The sequence below is a fragment of the Brachyistius frenatus genome, unplaced genomic scaffold, assembly GCF_029030835.1.
Source record: "Brachyistius frenatus isolate BFR_SWC_R1_liver_20210118 unplaced genomic scaffold, ASM2903083v1 Contig_56, whole genome shotgun sequence".
Lineage (NCBI taxonomy): Eukaryota > Metazoa > Chordata > Actinopteri > Embiotocidae > Brachyistius > Brachyistius frenatus.
Window position 1 is genome coordinate 2,513,372 of NW_027210655.1, and position 19,343 is coordinate 2,532,714.

General features: G+C 40.1%; 1 protein-coding gene across 2 annotated transcripts; it reads right to left on the bottom strand.

The window, feature by feature from the left end:
- Positions 1 to 1,928: 1,928 nt before the first annotated feature.
- Positions 1,929 to 15,574, bottom strand: LOC138624857 (mucin-15). 2 transcript variants are annotated; one of them, XM_069705405.1, is made up of 4 exons: positions 15,505 to 15,574; positions 9,610 to 10,432; positions 6,549 to 6,719; positions 1,929 to 3,542 (listed from the first exon to the last, which is right to left on the bottom strand). In XM_069705405.1, the coding sequence occupies exons 2-4, from the start codon at positions 10,412 to 10,414 to the stop codon at positions 3,427 to 3,429; spliced, it is 1,092 nt and encodes a 363-aa protein (XP_069561506.1). In that variant the 5' UTR covers positions 10,415 to 10,432; positions 15,505 to 15,574; the 3' UTR covers positions 1,929 to 3,426. The 2 variants fall into 2 exon arrangements, with proteins under 2 accessions (XP_069561506.1, XP_069561505.1); XM_069705404.1 differs by having other exon boundaries at positions 9,592 to 10,432.
- Between the last annotated feature and the right edge of the window lie 3,769 nt (positions 15,575 to 19,343).

Consider the following 19,343-nt stretch of genomic DNA (forward strand, 5'->3'; position numbering starts at 1 on the left):
GATGGTACATGATCAGACTACCAAAACTCACAACAGCAGCTGGTAGTCCTGTGTACTCTCGTCTGCCACCGCTTGATTTAAATCACAACCAGAAGTAAATAAGAAAACGCTCAAATCAGAGATGGGATTAATGTTGCATTACATTCAATTCAGAGATCAGAAATGATCATTTTCCAAAGCCAAATATGAAAAATCAACATGGTGAACAACAAGGAACTTGTCTTCTTATGGCAGCGTAGCAATATTTTCAACATCCTCAGAGTTTTAACTTGGTAAATCCACTGTTTCTAACTTGGTAGAAACATAAGAGAATGAAGGCAAGTAAGGATGAGTGAGGATGTCACATGGTATTTTACGTCAATTTTGTCAGTAATTAAGTACCACCCAAGACAATACATCTGGAGATGTTATTGCGCAAGTTCTTGATGCAGCGTGGTTCACCCCCTCGTAGCACGCAAGTAGGTGTTCAGGCGCCACAGGCTTTAAAAAAATTACCTCTCAGATACGCACAATGTCAGAGGGACAGTCAGGACAAGTTTTAACAGTATTCCCATCTCGGGTAACACCGTTCTCAAGGCTGCAGATCTCATTAGCTTCTGCAGAACATATCGCCATCATAGAGGGGGGGGAATGTGTTTTTCAATTTCAGTCGGTACGTTCGGTCCTTCATGTTTTTTAGGGTCGGCTTTGGTGCTAACATTGGCTAGTTTCGACTCGCTGGCGTTGCTGCTGCTGCTGCTGCCAGCATCACTTGTCTGACTGGGCCTACTTGACGAGTGTGAGTTAGCCGTGTGCGCTATCACTGTCATTTCTAGGTTTAATAAAAAAAAAACGTATGTAATTTCCAGAATGTTCAAAATGGACAACAGCTGCAGTCGGTTACGTCTTCATCGATTTCACTGGAGAAGTAAAAGCTAACAGTGATTTTGATTGGTCACTTTTTGAGTATTAAAGTTGTGGCCTCATGTTAATATAAGAATGACGTCTTTAGCAGAATCTTGAGCGGTGGCTGTGTGGCAACTGAGGGGGAGCTGATGGACAACATTCAGTAACGTTTCTAGAGTAGACGAGACACCAATTAAAAAATTCACAACGCATTATTCCCAGGTGGGTGCTCACCATTTCCTGTAGCTCTGAAACACCCACAAAACAATTAACTGTTCCACGAAACGCCGAAATGAACTGAATGCTGATATAAATATGGCAGGTTGTAACTGCACTGATGCTTTTAAGTACAAACACAGTGAGCAGATGCTTTCACCCGGTAAATAACTAAATAGGAAACTTTTGTCTTCAAGAAACTTCGTCTAGGCAAATCTGTCTGCTTTGATTCTCTCTTATTGCCCCTTTAGTCAACGACAAGACCCCGTGTTAATCGAAAAATGACTGGATTCCAGCGTAAAGCGCTGTTGACTGTTTAACTGTTCTCGAGGCTCATCTGATAGAGATACTGATTTGGGTTATTACAACAAGCATGACTTGTAGGTTAAACTCATTTCCAGCCAGTTAGCTTGAAGAAAATGAATTTAGCCAATACAAAATTTGACATATCTTCAATTTAGATAGCAATCATTTAATTTCATTTAAATTAATTTGGCGCAGCTACAAGCGTAAATTAACCTGCCAATACCCCCCGCCCCAGAAGAAATATGTACATTCTTTATCGAGGACTTGGCGTCAGTTAATTGATTTGAGCGCCCTGCCAAACAATCGCACCCTAAATTGCTGCGGTTAATTAAAACAAACACGGCAAGTTTTTGTAATGAATGAAAAAAGGCGTCGCCTGTCGAATAATGTGTGCAAATATTTGTTGATGTTTGATGATGAAAAATCCTCTGTGTTAGGATATCTTCGGAGGAACTATTCAGATGATCTTCAAACTCATGTAAAAGCATTTGATATGAAATCACAGAACAAAGAAAACCACGTTTGGGGGGGTTTGGTAGTTTATTAAGGCATCATCAAGTTCCATTTCATTTTACAAGCGGTGATAACCGATGTCTAAGTCGCCTATTATCCATCTGGCCCACATTATTTATGCCATAATCGCGGTGATTCTTCAACACTGCGATGCAAAACTCCTCTCTCTCAGTCGGGCCTAGTACTTCCTGCGCTGATTGATGACTGAAATTTCAGCGAGGAAGGAAGCGGACCTGCCATGCTGGGTGCAGAAACCATCTAACCGCACCAAAACCAAAATCACTAATTTAAGTTTTTGTTGGCTGTTTAGGCCGAGCTGGAGGTGCCTATCAATCATAATCGAGGTGCATATTGATTGAGCGCGGTCTTCACTCGGGTAATGATGAGTGAAAGAGCTGAAGATGTATTTTCTGTACATATACAGTTTTAAATATGTGTTTCTTAATATAACAGAAGAGTAAGGAAAAGTAGAAATGAGCAATTCGGAAATATTATAGGATTCTATCGTATAAAGGCATTCGATACATAGAAGGACAAAGAGTGTAGTTAATCCCTGCCTGTTCCCTTCTTGTTCAACCAAATTGTAACAGTCAAATAAGAGACTTTTCTCGCTAAAGCTTGTCAACCCTCAAACTTATAGGAAAATAACAATAAAAAAAACTATTCATATTTTTTTCAAATTTTGCTCTGTATGTGACCAAATCCACAACTCCCTTCCTGAATACAGAAACCTCAGCCTATGAATAACAAAACCTCCCACCACCTCCCCCTCAATAGTGTAGAAAGCAAACTCAAGTCTTTGGTTATGACGGTTCAATTCTCCGACTCTGGCTGTTACTTGCCAGTCGTGTAGTATCTAAAAAAAAGCGCAGTTCAAATTTAACTCCTTGTTGCCGACCTTATGCCGGAGCAGCAGGTGATTGTTTCTCACTGCTATTGTTCGTTGTGGCTTCTAATTTATCATTTTTTTTGCAAAGCTGCGTCATCTGTTGTTTAGACTGCAAACGTTTTGCATCAGCAGGAGCCGCAATCTGCTTTCCTCTCTTTATCTGTTTTGCTGATATGATGATGTCTTTTTAGAACGAGCACAATTATGTGGCTCCATTTCACGATGCAAAAATGAGACCGAACGGCATCATAACTATTAATTTTTAACATCCTTCATCGACTGCAAAGCGCATCCTTCATTAGAAAAGACTTCATTCGATTTCCTTTGGCAACAAACATAAATGGCTGGCGGTTCGTTTTGGCTGTTGCAGTGTACTTCAGACAGATTACCTTCGGTGAGTACAATAAATCTAATCAACACAAGGCGTAGTAATCTGTGGTGACTGACGGCAGACCTACACATATATCTTTGTTCTTCCCGTCCACAAATGCCACTTTTCTCACAGTCTTATTTACAAAACTCCACGTTATAAGTTGTCTATCAAATGCCAATGATGATAACTGGCAGGCTTTCCTTTAAAGGAGTTCATGACGTCGGTCTCGGGAGCCTCTTCGGTTTCAGCGGCGTCCTGCAATGTTGTCCATTTGGATGTTGTCCTCTTGGAGTCCTGGGTTGTAATAGGCCGAACCGCCAAAGTTCAAGTCCAAAGGTTCAGTGTTGTCTAATCTGAGAACTGGAAATTAGACAAGTTAACGTTAAATGTTTGTATTGGCTCATTACAGCATTTTATTGTAGAAAAGCGGTCTGTATTTTCCGCCATCAGTGCTGCTCGTGTTATGATGATGTTTTTAATGTTCTTTAATGTTCTTATTCCCAAAATAACTGGCCAATCTCATAGAATGCAACATCACACTGATTTATTTACAATCCAGCTCTGCACAGTGGCTTCCGCTATAAAAAAAAAATCGACTGTAATCAAAGAGCCCGGCTTCTCTTATTTGAGGCTCCATTTTGAACAAGCATTTTTTTTTTTTTAATCAATAGCACGAAGCTCTTTTCCCTGGATGTGCTGTCATTACCCCTGCCGAATAATTGTTTTCCTCTCCACTTACAAGTACTGGGCAGCTTTTTAAAAGTAATTTTGGGAAATCGCTGCACCTAACTGAGATTAGTAAAAACGACAGATTCGAGGTAAGTGGGTAGACCAAAGACATAAATTGCACCTAATGACAAAATAATGACAGCAACACAGAGATGGGGTCACCAACCAACAAGGATCTGATGAGAAAATGTTGGCTCACTGTCACGAAAAGAAAAAAAACTTTAAAAGAAAGTCAACAGATTTTTCAACAGGCTGGTAATATATTTTGATAATCTGAATCTAAAAGTATAATATGTTGAGTGTTTTGTTTTTTTCTCATACAGAGTTGGTACAGATGGCTTGACTTGTACTTCACATGTATTGCAGGTTGTATACTTGACCTGCAGGTGCTGCTGAGGTCACGAGGTCATTTCAGCCGTCAACATTTACTTTCTATCATTGAAAAAGAACACAAATTAAGGTATTAAGGGCTTTCAGAAATGCTCCTTGAACCTCCAGGTCTCTGAGATGGCTTGATGTGTATGTTTGATTGACCAAGGAAAGCTCCTCGCTGGGCTGTGATTGGTCCATCAAGACTGTCTGAGCTTCAGCATGAGACTGTCGACCTGTCCGTCAAACTCTTCTTCTGTAATAATGACATCTGTAACGCACACATAGTCAAAGTGACAGGCTGTCTGTTGCCTCTCACGAGCTTTTTTTTTTAATCATCACTTTCTGTGCGTGAAGCTCGGGGGCGTGTTTGAGTTGAGCCCTTCGTTTACATATTCGGCAGCAAGTGGGCAGTTATTTTCTCACGTTGTCACTTCACTGGTGCACTGCCAAGTTGTTTATCTGCCGAGCGACGCATTTTATCCGAGTGCCCTCGATAATATTGGGAGTTTTACTGCGTAAAAACTGCGGAGCTGTTTACCAAAGCAAAGCTTTATGAGGGAGTCTTCGAGCGGCGGCGGGTGTTCCCAGCGTGTTTTACAAGAAGCAGTTCATTTTGACTGCAATTCTGTAGCTGTTTTGAAGAGTATGTATGAAAATGGATCCTCCATTTAGGCTGGAATGTGACTCATCTTAAATATGCGGGCAGGATTTTAAGCCTGTGCCGCAGCTGACCTGATCTGCAGTCTCATGTGCATACCTGTGTGCGGTTTGATTTCAGCAGGAGCTCGACGGAAAGGTTAACGAGGGGAGAGAGGAGGGGGAACTGTGACAACAAAGTGCCATCATCCTCTAACTTCATGGGAAGAATGAGACAAATTGCAAACTGTCATAGTACATGATCCTATTTTGCATGGTGAGGTTACCTTATTAAAGCAGGATGTGTTACGTGTGTGGGCGTGTGCAAGCGTGTGTGTGTGTGTGTGTGTGTGTGTGTGTGTGTGTGTGTGTGTGTGTGTGTGTGTGTGTGTGTGTGTGTGTGTGTGTGTGTGTGTGTGTGTGTGTGTGTGTGTGTGTGTGTGTGTGTGTGTGGAAGAGGGAGAGAGAGAGAGACCAAGAGACACAGAGGAACAAATGGCTAAAAGAGAGACTTTTGGAAAAAACATTTATTCACTTTCTTGCTGTGAATCAGATGAGAAGATCAATACTTCTCTGTCTCATGTCTGTATGCCAAATATGTTGCCCAGCTTCTTTAAAGACTGGATGTAACAAAATCTGCCCACCAGCAGCTCTGAAAACGATTTATTTATTTATTCTATTAGAAAATTCGCTTTGTGCATAAGTCTCGGCCACGTTTTGTTTTTTTGCCCCTAATCAGTGTTTAATATTGAGTATCTGCGGATGCCGAGTCATGATCCAATACTTGTATTTCCCTATTATACAGCTGCCGTTTTAAATTCCTTAAAATTATTCAAATCAATTTAATGTATATGCTTAGATTGAAGAAAAATGTGGCTGTATCCAAGCTGTTACTTAACCTTTTTTATTTATAGCTTTTTTTTTTTTTTACAGAATAACAAAGTAAATGAACAAAACAATATCTTTACGAGTATCTTATCAATTCCACTTAGTGCAGCATTGCAGCAAGAACATATTCCAAAGAACTAACTTTAGCATTCACAGTCACAACAAATATGAATCACACTTACACTCTGTGACAGTTACCTGAGCAAATTCACTCGATTTCGTTGAATGTCTACCCATCCGGTTAATAATATTTAACATTTAGCTCTTTCAGTACCGCCTTGCAAAATGCTGCATTGCAGACATTGCAAGTGGCTGCTGTGCTGATTTGATTTTTCATTTAAAAATATTTACAGACTGCACGCATTTTAACTGCACGTATGGGTTACACTACTGCGTCCTCCGACACGCTAAATATGGCTCAGTGTAGGCGATATAGATCAGTTAAAAATAAAAAATGCTTTGATCGGCCCTGATGCCAATCTTTGAGATCAGCTCGAGACATTCCTGCCCAGAAACTTTTATCTCGTGGGAAATAGTAGTCGCTGAGCATGTGAGTGAGTTATTGTGTATAATTATGAAGGAATAATAAGGTCATTATATTTAGCTCAGTGTTCTGTCTGCAATCTGCCGCCCACCTTCCATGTGTTTGTTGTTGTTGTTGTTGTTTTTATGTAGATACAGACATTTTTAGAAAGCGTTAGAAATGTTTCATGCGACCTAGGCGTGTAAGAAGTTACATACCTGGGTCTGACGGAAACTCCTCGACCAGTTTCCTGTGAGAGAAACCCTTCTGGTGTTTCTTTCTCAGGATGACGTAGGCCACGAGTCCCACGAAGGCCACGGCCACCGCCGTTCCCAGCACTGCTCCCCACGCTCCCTGCCTTCGACTCCTCTGTGTGTCCGATGCCAAACCTTCGTTTTAGGAGATGAGGGGGTTGGAGGGGGTTATAAATAATTTGTCAAGAACAAAATTATTTATATCAGCTGCCATCTTTTAGAGCTAATTGTCACATAATTATGGCTGAAACGTGTTTTGGAGATTGTGTTTGTAGTGGCAGCACTCTGCATAGATACACATCCCAATTAGTCAGAATTGTGTAATTTACGCTGTGATAATTAATGCAATTAACATGCCGAAATCATAATAATTTCTTGAACACATTTGAATATTTTCAGGCGGCAGGCTGTGTTTTACATCTCAAAAAGGTAAAATGTGCCAGAAAACTACTTGAATGCCATAATCGACTCTCCGTTGGTCTGTTATAACAATGCTGTCCTGTATTTACAATTCTGCAAATAGACCACAGATGTAATCATATATTTCAAACAATAACATCTGTGTTGTCACGTTATGACAGCTGGATAGGTGTGGAAAAAACAGACTCCTGTTGACATGACTGGCCTTTTGTAACTTTTCTATTCTTACAATTAGTCTTTTAATGCAATGTTTAACTGTGAACCTCGACTTTCAATTCCTACTTTACAAAGTACATGATAAACTTTTCTTCTCTCTTGGTTCACTGTTTGTGTTTAAGGCAGCAGGAATGGAAAATAAATAAAGTGACAGAAATATCCTTTGACATAAGATACTACATTTGCATTTTTTTCAGGACTCACACATACATAATTCAGTGGCTCTGTTTATCTACAAATGGCTCAATTGAACCAGTTTTTCAGGATCAATTTTCCCTAACCTGGGGCAAACTGAACCAAAAGCCTTTATTTTTCATAAAGTATATTTCTATCTTTTCTTCTTTTTTTTTTACCAGCTGCATTTTTTTTCACCTCACTTGAAAATACACATAATGAAATATGAGTGGAAGTATTTTTTCTAGTTATGTCGTTTTTGTTTCCACTGGGGGAAAACATTTTAAAGGAGCATTTCGGGTTACTCTTTAAGCAATTTTCTTAACTTTTCTCACTTGAGCATTCGATATATATTTAACAAGAAGTGAAAATACCTGCAAAAAGATCTATATTACCTTGATCTAAAGGTGTTCATATAGCCTTGCTGGCAGTGTGGCTCTGTGAATGGTAATGTACCTCAATACTGCTCTGACAGATACAGATATTCATGTTGCCTTGAGGATTAAACTTGCTGGCTTTGGTAATCTCCTTACTTTTTAACCATGAGGTTAATATTTATCTGCTGGATGGATTGCCATGTTGGCACAGACATTTACGTCACTTGACCTCACCTGAAAATATCAACAATTGTGCGTTGTTAAAGGGAGTTATAATGACAAGTGTTTATGTTGGCGAACTCTTGCGTTCATGAGAATAAATGCATGTGAATAATAATATATATTAATAATGATAATATATAATAGTAATATATAACTAATATGTGGACGTAGCTTAATATGACCCATATGAACATTTATTGGGACTTCCGTTATTTGTGTCCTGTTTGAAAACATAAGTCAAACCTGACTTGTTTTAACTTGCGTACATACGTTAACTTACGTAATGTAGCTACCTCATTTATGTCACATACGTAACAAAGGTACTTTTTTTTTTTGATCTAGCGCCATTATCAAGTCAAAAATTTGAATCCGCTCAACAATTTTCTTTGACCAAATACTCGCAACACAACTTTTTTACATCTCTTATATCTCTTTAACTTTCTATCGATCCAATGACATTTCCATAAGTCTCTGTTGTACATTGTCTTTAGTTGCTTCTAATTAGCACAAAACACGTCAACACTTTAAACCAATAAACCGAAGACGGTAAACATTATATCTTACTTTAGCATTTAGCTTAAAGCGCTGCCCACCGAGCTGCTGACACGGCTGTATATATTGTAGTCGGGTAAAGTCAAGTGAACCTTGAGTAAGTGACAATTTGTGTTTATTGATGTTAGAAAAAACAAAGTTTTCTTGCAGGCTCATATTTATAGACTCTATGTGTATCTGTACTCAACAGTCTGTGCCTTTGTACAGTTTTTGTGCCCACGCTGTGCCTGTCATGGTAACTGGAGCGTTGTTGTTTTTTTTTTTCTTTGTGTTGCCCACAGTTTCACAACTGTTTTCCCACTGTTTATTGCTATCGTCTGTTAGTGTTATATGTCCTGCTGGCACATCTGTCCAAGTGATACGAGTTCATTTTAATCCCAACTCTGCGCCAGCCCCTCTAAAGACCTTTTCTTCCCCTCTTGCCGTGGTGTCGTGTTAAGCTTTATTACCACATATATTTTTAAATCAGCTTTTCGAGAAGATACGGCAGATAGATCGATTGAATGATTGGTTGTGCGCACCGTATGACAAGCGGCCTTCTCCACTCCTATCGTCTTGATCTCGTGGTCGACACCAAAGACTAGTCTCACGCCCCTGCACAGAGGCTGCACAAGTATCTTTGACCTCGGTCCCTTTACGGGCTTTTTTTTTTATTTGCAACTAAAACAGGGTTTCATTGTCCTGCTGAGAAGGTGGTTGTAATGGACCCCTTCACTCATAGTGGCCACATCGATAGCACCTGAAACCCAATCCAACCTTTGCCTTCGAAAGAAGGGGCGTTTGTCCTCTGCCAGTGGGAAAATAGACGGAGGCAAATGTGGGTCAGCGAAAGGGCGGAAAAAAAAAAAAGGCGACGTGTAAAACTTGCAACGGTGATATTTGTGCTCGTGATGAATGAACGAAGTTGTTTCTTTTAAACCAAGGTGATCGCTGAAGTATTTGGGACTTTTTTTTTTTTTTGCTGACACAAGTTGTTTCGGAATTGTCTTGGAATTTGACAAAGGGACATTTCTGGACACACAATTGTACATCAGTTAGCGTAACACCTGAAACAGCAGCGGTACCTCTCTCTGCGCTGCTCCCTGAGCTTTCACCCTTGTCCGTCTTGTTGGCGCCCTCAGGTGCGATTGGAGCAGCTGCGGTTGTCGTCGCAGGGCTCGTTCCTGTGGTCTCAGAGGAGAACACCGTTGTCGGGGTCGACGCGGTGGATGTCTCGGTCATCTCCGGCGCCGCTGCCGTGGTTGTCGCAGAGGTCGTGGTGTTGGCAGATTCTGTGGTGTTGGCAGATTCTGTGCTGTTGGTCATCTCCGTATTTCCGCCTGGTGTTGTTGTGGGTTGCTGTGTTGTAGTTGCGTTGCTCTCCGGAGATTCAGTGAAATCAAGGATGCTGGTGGAGTTTTGTGGGGTCGTCGTTGAGTTAAATTCCTCCCCAGCTTCCGTCACGTTGACCTGGTTGGAGTTTGCGGGATCCGTAGTCGTTGTCGTCAGAGAAGAAACTGTGGCGTTTGGTGACTCGGTTGTACCATTTTGAACTGAAGGAGGCAGAGTGGCCGTGAGAATATTCAGATCATCCGATGTTTCATTTGCCCTCCTACCAGTCACGTCGTCTTCTTCAGAAGTTAACGCCATGGATCCAGATGGTATACCGCTGCTGTAATCAGTGCCCGACTCCATTGCGTCACCTCCCTGATCATCTTCCGCCTCTTCTGTTAACGCATCATTTTGGCTTCCAGCTGTATTTTTGGTGAGCTCGCGGAGCCAGCCTTTGTCAATCGTACGCCCCGGAGAATTGGTAGAATCTTGAAGTGATGCCAGGTGAAAGGCTTGGACGAGCAGAAGGAGACCTGCTGGGATTATTAAATGTCTCATTTTCCCTTTGGTTTCACTCTGAAACACATGAGAGACAACACAACATTATCTTACTGCTTGAAATACATTTAATACTTTGCTGAATTCAAAGTGCAAAACTTTGATTAGAGACAGATTCTCACTTGAAAAAATGACTTCAGAAGTGAGAGCTCAATAAATACCCGAGGTCTACCTGCGTGTTTGGAAGCCATTGATTGTATCACATGGTCATCATCAGTGGATCTAATTTGCTCCGTTCTCATGAAACATTCAAACCATCTATGATTCTGGCCACTCTTAGGACTTCTTTCCAACATTGTTTTAACAGTTGAAATGACAGCTTTACATCTTAAAATGTTGAAAAGCGCCAGCAAAAAATGTAAGTGAACTTTAAGTTAAAGTTGCTTCGTCGGATGCTCTTTCCAAAATCAAAAATGAGCCGTGAAGTTTACAAGGAGTCATTAAAGAGCATAAAATGACAGTGAGTTTGAACATCCATTGTTCTGCTGGTAAATAAGTAAAACTCATCTCTTAATGAAGTCCATGTTACAGAGCTGAGAGCTCCAGAACAGGCAAGCATGGGAAGTCTGGACACATTTTTGTCAATTTGAATACGTCTGCAGAGTTGCAACAATTACTGCTATGGAAAACATTGTCTCATTATATGCAGTTATTGTCACTGTGACATTGTATTTAGCATAACTCAGCTGTACATTACAATATGTGAACAATATCCCTGATATTTAAACAGCTCAGAGCAACAAGCTGCTCAGAAACTGAATACCTGCAGATGAAGAAGACCTTCATTTTTCACAATATATGTAAAAGATTATTATGCATATTATTATTTTTTTTTTTTATTGATTTATAACAGGGACCATGCACAAAATACATTAATCAAAAGGAGGAAAGATGCTTTGTACTACATTTCGCTATGAGCTCATTTCCATTTGCAGTCCCTGGGCAGGTAGATATAAAATATTGTGGGCGACTTGCAAAGATGCATTCACTGTTTATTTGGCATTGCGCCAAACCAATGCCCAGGGTAACAATTCGACTAAATAATGATAGGAAATGTAGTAATTACAAGTCCTTCCCTTTTAATAAAGAGAGTATAATCGTTATTTTGTTGCATTAAAGAATAAAACATTTTTTTAATAACTATAATTTTGCAGTGGTTTCCCTGAATGTCTTTTTTTTTTTTTCCCTTTGGTACTTTGATGTTTATATTTTTCAAAATGTAAAGAGACTGGAGGCCAAACAAAAAAGCGTTCTTGATTTTAAAAAAAATAACTCAAAGAGGATTTTGTTTTAATCATTTTCTGCTTTCTTCCAGTAACTTGGAAGTCTTCTTAGCACCTGCCCACGTTAAGCACCATCAGTACGGCCCCACGCGTGTTCATCACAGCCTTCAAACGCTCCCTGAACCCATTGCTCTTTACACTCAAAGTGCAACAAACCATTTCTGTTTGTTTTGTTCCCATTTTCACAGAGCCGGAAAAAAAAAAAAAAAAAAAACCTGCCTGCTTTAATGCTGCAGGTGAGCTGCACTGACACAAGTCATAATGAAAATCCTCGAGGAGCTAATCCTGTCCCGACTCTCAGTCGGTGGTTGACGGCATCGTGAACACCACATCGCCGACTACCGTACGAGGAGTTTGTTGGTGAATTTCTCTGCTGTCAGTCCCCGAGCTGTTAGACAGTTCAACATCGTCCCGACGCAATCTCCGGTGAGATCTGTGACTTTTTAACAGCGTGAACTCACACAAGTGCCCTGTGAGCTATGTGTTCTGCCCTCGGCTTCACTCCAACACACAAATGACTGCAGCTCCCTGCAGGGCTCTCTAGCTGTGTGTCGCTTTGTTGATTGGCTGCTTTGTTCTAAAATGATCCTTGTTATAATCAGTGCAAAATGCTCCGTCTACAATGTGTAACGTTGGAGCCCGCAGCAACACAGCTTTCTGGTTTTACCTGTTATTACATCGGCATATTTATTTCATTTGAGTAAATCCACAACTATGAACTGAAACGAATTGAATAGACAACACGTTGTTTTTTTTCTTGTAAACTCGTCAACCGTAGTGGACAATTATTATCTGTTTATTCAATCAAAACAACTTAGATCCACCGTCTTTTAGGGACTTTTTAAACCTGTAGGTCCAGACCACGATCAAAACCAAGGTTCATGTTTTTGTTACATGGTATACATTTCATGCAGGTAGGTTTGGTTTCACGTTACAATTTTGCCAGCGCTCTAGAAGTAAAGAAATCCGTCCTGTCGTCGTCACCGACGTGGGCTTCTTCTCCCTATACTTAACATTGATTGGTTTGTAGACAAGTGTTTGTCAGGCAGGTTTTTTTTGTGTTGTCTAGTCAGAAAAAAAATGAATGAACAGACTTTTTTTTTTTTGCAACTAAACTATCGTTCTTATTATGGCATAACTACCGGCATTTATTTTCCTCTCAGAAACGTCAACATCTTTATGCCTTTTGTCAGGTTGACTTTGACTTCATCTGACCAAATTGCAGTTCAATACTTTGTCTCCTCGTCTCCTCATGTCCTACCGCCGCTCAGTTTTACTTCTCTTCCGGATCTTTTTCTTCTTCTATTGTTCAACGGGTAAGAAAATCCTGCCCCTTAACTTACTGCAACTGATATGAAATTTCGAACCATACTCTCTCGACAAACGAACCAAACCATGATTTAGTTTGACCCAGACCGGGGACCAACTCTTCTGGCACCTTTCACACCTGCTATTAAGTTTCGGGCCAAACGGGAAAAAGTCGGACGACGGTCCGGACCAAACAACGTGTGAAAGCACTCTTGGAGTTATTGAAGAAAAACTCAAACTTTTCCCTCTTCTCTGAAATAAATGGGGAAATGCGCAGTTGTATTGATTATCAATGGCCAATGAGCCAGAAATGTTCATCTGTGGTTTCTGTTTCAGCTTCTTTATCATCCACACTCCATGTTTCACTGTTTTTTTTGTTTACAGTTTACTGCAGTGCAGTGCAGCAAAGAAAATAATAAACTGGAGTTATGAAATGAAAAAACTAATTTATCCGCTGTTTTCCAGTCATGAAATGCAAGTTGATTTTTGAATAGAGACTCAGCCTTGGGGTTAAACGCGCACCCCTCCCCCCTCTCTCTCCACCTCCCTCCCTCCCTCCCTCTCTTCCTGTCCGCATTTCCTGTCTGTGACTTGACTATATATCATCAATTTAAGGCAACAGCTCGAGAAAAAAATCATATGGAATTAATGACTAAATAATAATAATAATGAATCCCACTACAGTGAAGACTCCGTAGAGGATAAAAGCTCGATGTTGGTGCTGCAGGCCCGCTGACAATCGAGTGTAAATGAAACCAATTCAGAACCAGTTTAACAGGCGGCTCAGGAGAGTCACGAATTTGTTTGGATTTGTTTTTTTTTGTTGTTGTTGTTTTTTTTGCTGTGTAACTGAGTACGTGTTCAGCGGGGAGATAATTGGGATCATACAAAGACCAGACTGTAAACGATGACTTTAAATGTTACAGGTGACACTGATTCATATCTGCTGGAAACATTACTCTGTGCTCGTATGACACACGCGGTCCATTTCATGTCAAACCGAGATCCCTGTTTTGTGTCACTTGCTGTCCATCAAATCGCTCTCGCATCCCCCATACACGCTGGGCATAGCTAGCTGTGTGGAACAACTCTCCAGCCCATTTCTAGAAATTACAGCGGTGAACTGTCCGTTGCACTGAGAGGCCGTTTGACACCGAGGCGTCCCGCCGACGAGTCGGAACGCTGCAGCAGGTGAAAGACACCGGGAGAGACGTTTATTTCTGACCCTTTGGCACTCGGTAAAAAAGATCTCCCACTCTGCCGGTCTGTCAAGAGTCTGGAGCAGCAATCACCTCAACAACTCTGTCAGCCTTGACTTTACAGACATCCGGTCCCACATAAACACACCGACACACACACACACATAGATTAAAATCAACACAAACACACATCCTGTAAACACTCTGAACTCCTTCAGCCTGCATGCAGACACTAATTATCTAGCATTTATGCTTTTCAAAGCTCCCCTCCTGCTCTTAATATGCTGCAATCAATGTTACATTTATGTATGTACCGCCTCAATATCTTTTAACATTTAACATGACTCCATATTCTGCTTCGATATTTTCCTCTTCTACATTTCAGAAAGACATACTGTACGTTTTACCTTAGCAGTTCAAGTCACCAGTTTCGTTTTAAATTAAGATTTAACATGTATGACGTTCGACCAGTTAATGGTGACGATGCACTGCAACATATTTAGCTGTCCAGCAGCATTTGAAGCAGATACAAGTAGTTTCACCTCAATAAGATTCAATAATGTGATGATACTGAAAGTTTAGATTTTCTGAGCCTCTTCTATTTATATATACATGTGTGTGTGTGTGTGTGTGTATATATGTGTGTGTTTAAGTACAATTTGGATTGACTTTAACTTGTAATGGAGTGTTTTTTTTAGTGCTGTATTGTCTTTTATAAATAATGAAGAGCTCCTCCACCACACTTTCAAAGTTCATATTTCATCGCACTCAGGGTTTTAGGGACTTTTTGTATTTATATCACTGTAAAAGTGACTGCCACGTGTATTCCTCTGCTTGGGTTATATAAGGTCCTTCAGTTATGTATGTCAGTTGTCATTGTGATGTTATGACACTTAGCAACAAACTTGTTTTTACTCTCACAGTGAAAACAGAAGCTTTTCTTCCGTCCGATATTCTATTTTTACTCCTTCAAAACAGGAAACAATAACAAAACCTGCCGGGTAGAGCCAAATATGAAACATTATACGCATTTTAAGTGTAACTTATTCAGGTTACAGTTGCCAAACAAAAACAAATATTGTCAGTCATGTATTTATATTAAAATATCTTTTAAAAAAAAAAAAAAAAAAGAGGTTATTGGTGAGTTACTTAATTACTTAAAAAATAAAGCAGCAACTTAAATTTTATTGAACGTATTTAGAAAAAAAAAAAAAACTCCTTCCACTTTTTAGCTTCACACGTTTCCTGTGACAGTAAAAGACAACGACAAAAATTAAATCCTTCCTCAGTAAATCCTTACCTTATGCTTAGGCTGTATCAGATGAGAACAGGTGCACAGGCAACAAAATCTCTTCACTGAGCTGCCAACGTGAGAGTGAATCAGCAGTCAGCCTGGAGAGGGAGGGAGGGAAAGAGGGAGGAGGGCCCAACCGAGTGGCATTCAGGGAGCAACCTGCTCAACCTGCTTCTACACCTGCCAGCAACGGCAACACACCCTGAACCGCATGCACGCTGTGTAAAGGCCACACAGGACAGGGATGGGAATGAATTAGTAGACAAGAGAAAGCGGAAGAGGGTTGCGGAGGTTCGAGGAAGGCCCATTTGTTACCACTTGGTTATTTCATGTTCCCTTGTAAGCAAGTTGATTATAATAATTTTGGGTTGCCAGGTTAGCTCTGTGAATTCCCCTTGTGGGCGGAGCCTTTTCTCTTTTTTTTTGTTTCCTGTCTCTCGCTGCTGGAAACGGCTGCTGTCGTCATGGTAACAGAAAGAAAGCTGGCGAGCTCGGGTTTCATCCGCGTCTTTGTCCCCGGTCTATATCAGGCTACCAGGTGACGTCTGACTTTGTGAACTCCCAGGTAGCGTACGTCAAAATCAGCCCAGGTTGTTTCCGTCTTATTCATTGGTCGAGTGAATCATGCAGCGTCCGGACTTCATTTGAGTGGACGAGTGAGGCGGATGGAGTGGCACTCAAAAGCCGATATGCTTTGGTAAGTTCAGAACAAGGAGTGGCTGCGTTTGTTTTGTTAATGAAACTGTTTCCGTCAAATTGTTACAAAACCAATTGCATTCTCCCAAAAAGGAAAAAAAAACCAAACTCACCCATGTGAACTGAGCGTTATTTCCCTGTCGGCACAAATGCACAAAGTACAGAATTAATTGAATACGCTCATACACAGCCATGCTCAACCATGCTCAACAAATGCTGAGCTGCCTCAGCTTCAATCACTACAAAGTCACCTCAAAATACTTTACAGTAAAGAACAACGTGTGGCTCCCGTTAGCCGATTCTTCCATTTGAATATCTTCCTCTTTAGAATTAACATTTTAAATCCATTTCAAATGAAAATCATATTTTCCGCTATAGGTGGAAGAAGGACAGTAGTGGTGCTTTTAGCTAACATGTTGATTTTTTTTTTAAATTTTTATCAGCTTTACCTTGTTCTCTGCCTTATCTTAGCACGTTAGCACTCGATCTCTTCGTTAATGGCATTAAACACAAAGTACAGCTGAAGGTGATGTGAATGCCATTAGTTTTGCAGGTATATGATCTCAATGCAAAGTAGTATGGAAATATTAACATTTGACCAGATGACAGCAATGGATGGGAAGCGAAGGGATGACTTAAATTGTTACAATCCAACAGATATGAAATGAAATAAGACATGACTGAAACCAGACGGTGAAGGAGCAGATACACTTAAATGCGAAGTGGTTTTTGGTTTGAGTCTTTAAATCATCAATAGAACGGGTCAAATGTTTTGCAGCAGCTGTGAACAAGCCTGCCATACTTGTTTTGTCTGTCCAGGTCTCAGACGATTGTTAAACTTGTGTTTTATAATGTCCAAGGCAGACATGTGCTACGATATCATAACCAAATGTCATATATTTCAAACAGAGCGGTGAAGGCATCATTGTTTAGAGTTCAGCCGGTGATATAGCGTCATAAACGAGGTTTAACAGTGGCTTACTGTCCCGAGCACACAGAGTTCCTCACAGACAGCTTGTCGCTGGCACCTCATGTGGCCTGCCAGTGTTTGAAGTTAATGGGATCATGTAGCCTCATCAGGGACGTGAATAATAGAAATGTCTAAATCTTGAACAGAGGATAAACAGGCTTCAAACTTCACAGCAAAACAAAAGTGCATGAAAAGTAAAAAGGTCGAGCACTTTGAAACCTGGCAAACACATTATGACGAGCTTTATAGCAGAGTCATTGTGTATTCATGAATACTGATTGAAGTTTATTATCAGCTTTCACTCAGTATTGAGTGAGAGGGAGAGATAGAAATGTGACACCCAGTTTTGTTTTAGTTTTGTCTTTGGCATCAGGATTATAAAATTTAAAAAAAAAAAAAATTTACATACAGAACATTAAACACATTAGCATTTATGTAAAGTTGTGTTACTGGATCTAAATTCTACTTAGGGCCTCTAGGGGCTGGCTACCAAAAAAAAACTTTAATAGACTCCCTTTAAAAAAAAAAGCATTGACTTCTCTCTTGAAATAAAATGTCCCAAAAAATGTCCACAAGTGCAACTCTGTATCACGGCAGAGCGTGAAATAGACACGCCCGTCCAATACACCAAAACGTGAGGTAGCCATGCTTTGGGCTGTCTAGGCGTGAAAGCTACACGATTTCTAGTCACAGACTGCCATGCCATATTAGGCCTCAAAAAGCAATATGTTTTGGGGCAGGCCTGTTTTGATCGACATGCCTGGGATGCAGTCAGGTTTCTGGTGTCAGTCGGTGGGTATATTATAATTGGGTTTTCAGTCAGAGCCCTCGCTTCTCCCCAGCTCATCCAAATGTGGTCACTTCGGGCCCAAAATAAGATGGCGACGGCCAAAGTACCAGACTGGAGGTTTCAAAACGGCAGTACACCAGCAGTAGGTGACATCAGAGGGTTGTCACCTTTGTAAAAGAGATGTAAAAATGTCCCTTTGTCTGTCTGTCTGTCTATCTATCTATCTATCTATCTATCTATCTATCTATCTATCTATCTATCTATCTATCTATCTATCTATCTATCTATCTATCTATCTATCTATCTATCTATCTGTCTGTCTGTCTATCTATCGAAGGAAGACTTAAACAGAAACACAGAGGTAATATATCTAACAAAACTAGATGACAAACTGTAAGTAAATGAGTTCTGTCTCACAGAAACCAAAATAAATTAAGTTTATAGCTTTTATAATAAACAGCTCATTGTTGTTTTTGTACATTTTCTTTTAAAAGTTCATAAAAATGTAGCAGCTTTATTCAAAACAAAATTCATCATATGCCATTAATAAAGCCCTAATGACATCAACATGCAGATGAGTTTTATATTTGTCTAAGACATGATGTTAACTGCGTTTTCATGAAAACCAGACGAACTGAAACGGATCATCTCCTGCAGACCGAACAGATTTCCTCTCTTCTCCTGAAGAATGGTTGGTTTTCCCGGATAAAGAAAAAGAAGCACCGAAGCTCCTTTTCTCTATCTGGAAGATTTAACCAGCTCTTATCTCGACTGCCATATGCTGTAGATACATATAGTCAAATAAATTCAGCGAGGACCCTTGATCACTAAAAAAATAAAAAACCTTGTCAAACACATTCATAGTGGAGTGAATAATGAGGGTGGAGAAAGGATTTTCTTCTTCGCTTTAATATCTCATTTAATCATTCATGCACCAGATCTCCTAACGTGGAATACAGATTTGATTGTTTCATACATTCATGCATGCATGTCTGCATGCAGGTTTTTGCATAAATTGTATGTTGAATAGACAAATGCAGTTGTCATTGGCATACATGCTGAATGGTTAACGCATCTGATGGTAGACTCAAACAGACTGCATGTAAAAAATATTACAGTTTATCCACAACATGCTGACATCCGGTTCCAGGAAATTCACAAACATAAAAATGTGGATGTTACATATATATTATTTATTGCCAAAATATTTCTATCTTCCAGACTCGCCACTAGTACAACATAAACATTACAGACAAGAGCTCAAGTAAATGCCTTAAAATCACCCCAATATTTTTGTTTTTTTCTATCAAAAACAGGAAGATGCTCGGTTTGAAAATTCAGAGATATCATTTTCCCGGTGTAGGATTAATAATTTAGTCACATTAAGAT

What these genes read in the sequence shown, in the direction of transcription:
- LOC138624857 (XM_069705404.1), bottom strand. Translation starts at nt 10,414, where the DNA reads ATGAGACATTTAATAATCCCAGCAGGTCTCCTTCTGCTCGTCCAAGCC. An exon ending in AGGTACCGCTGCTGTTTCAG is followed by an intron (nt 6,720 to 9,591) that starts GTGTTACGCTAA and finishes CCTAAAACGAAG; the next exon opens with GTTTGGCATCGGACACACAG. An exon ending in GGAGTTTCCGTCAGACCCAG is followed by an intron (nt 3,543 to 6,548) that starts GTATGTAACTTC and finishes TCTAATTTCCAG; the next exon opens with TTCTCAGATTAGACAACACT.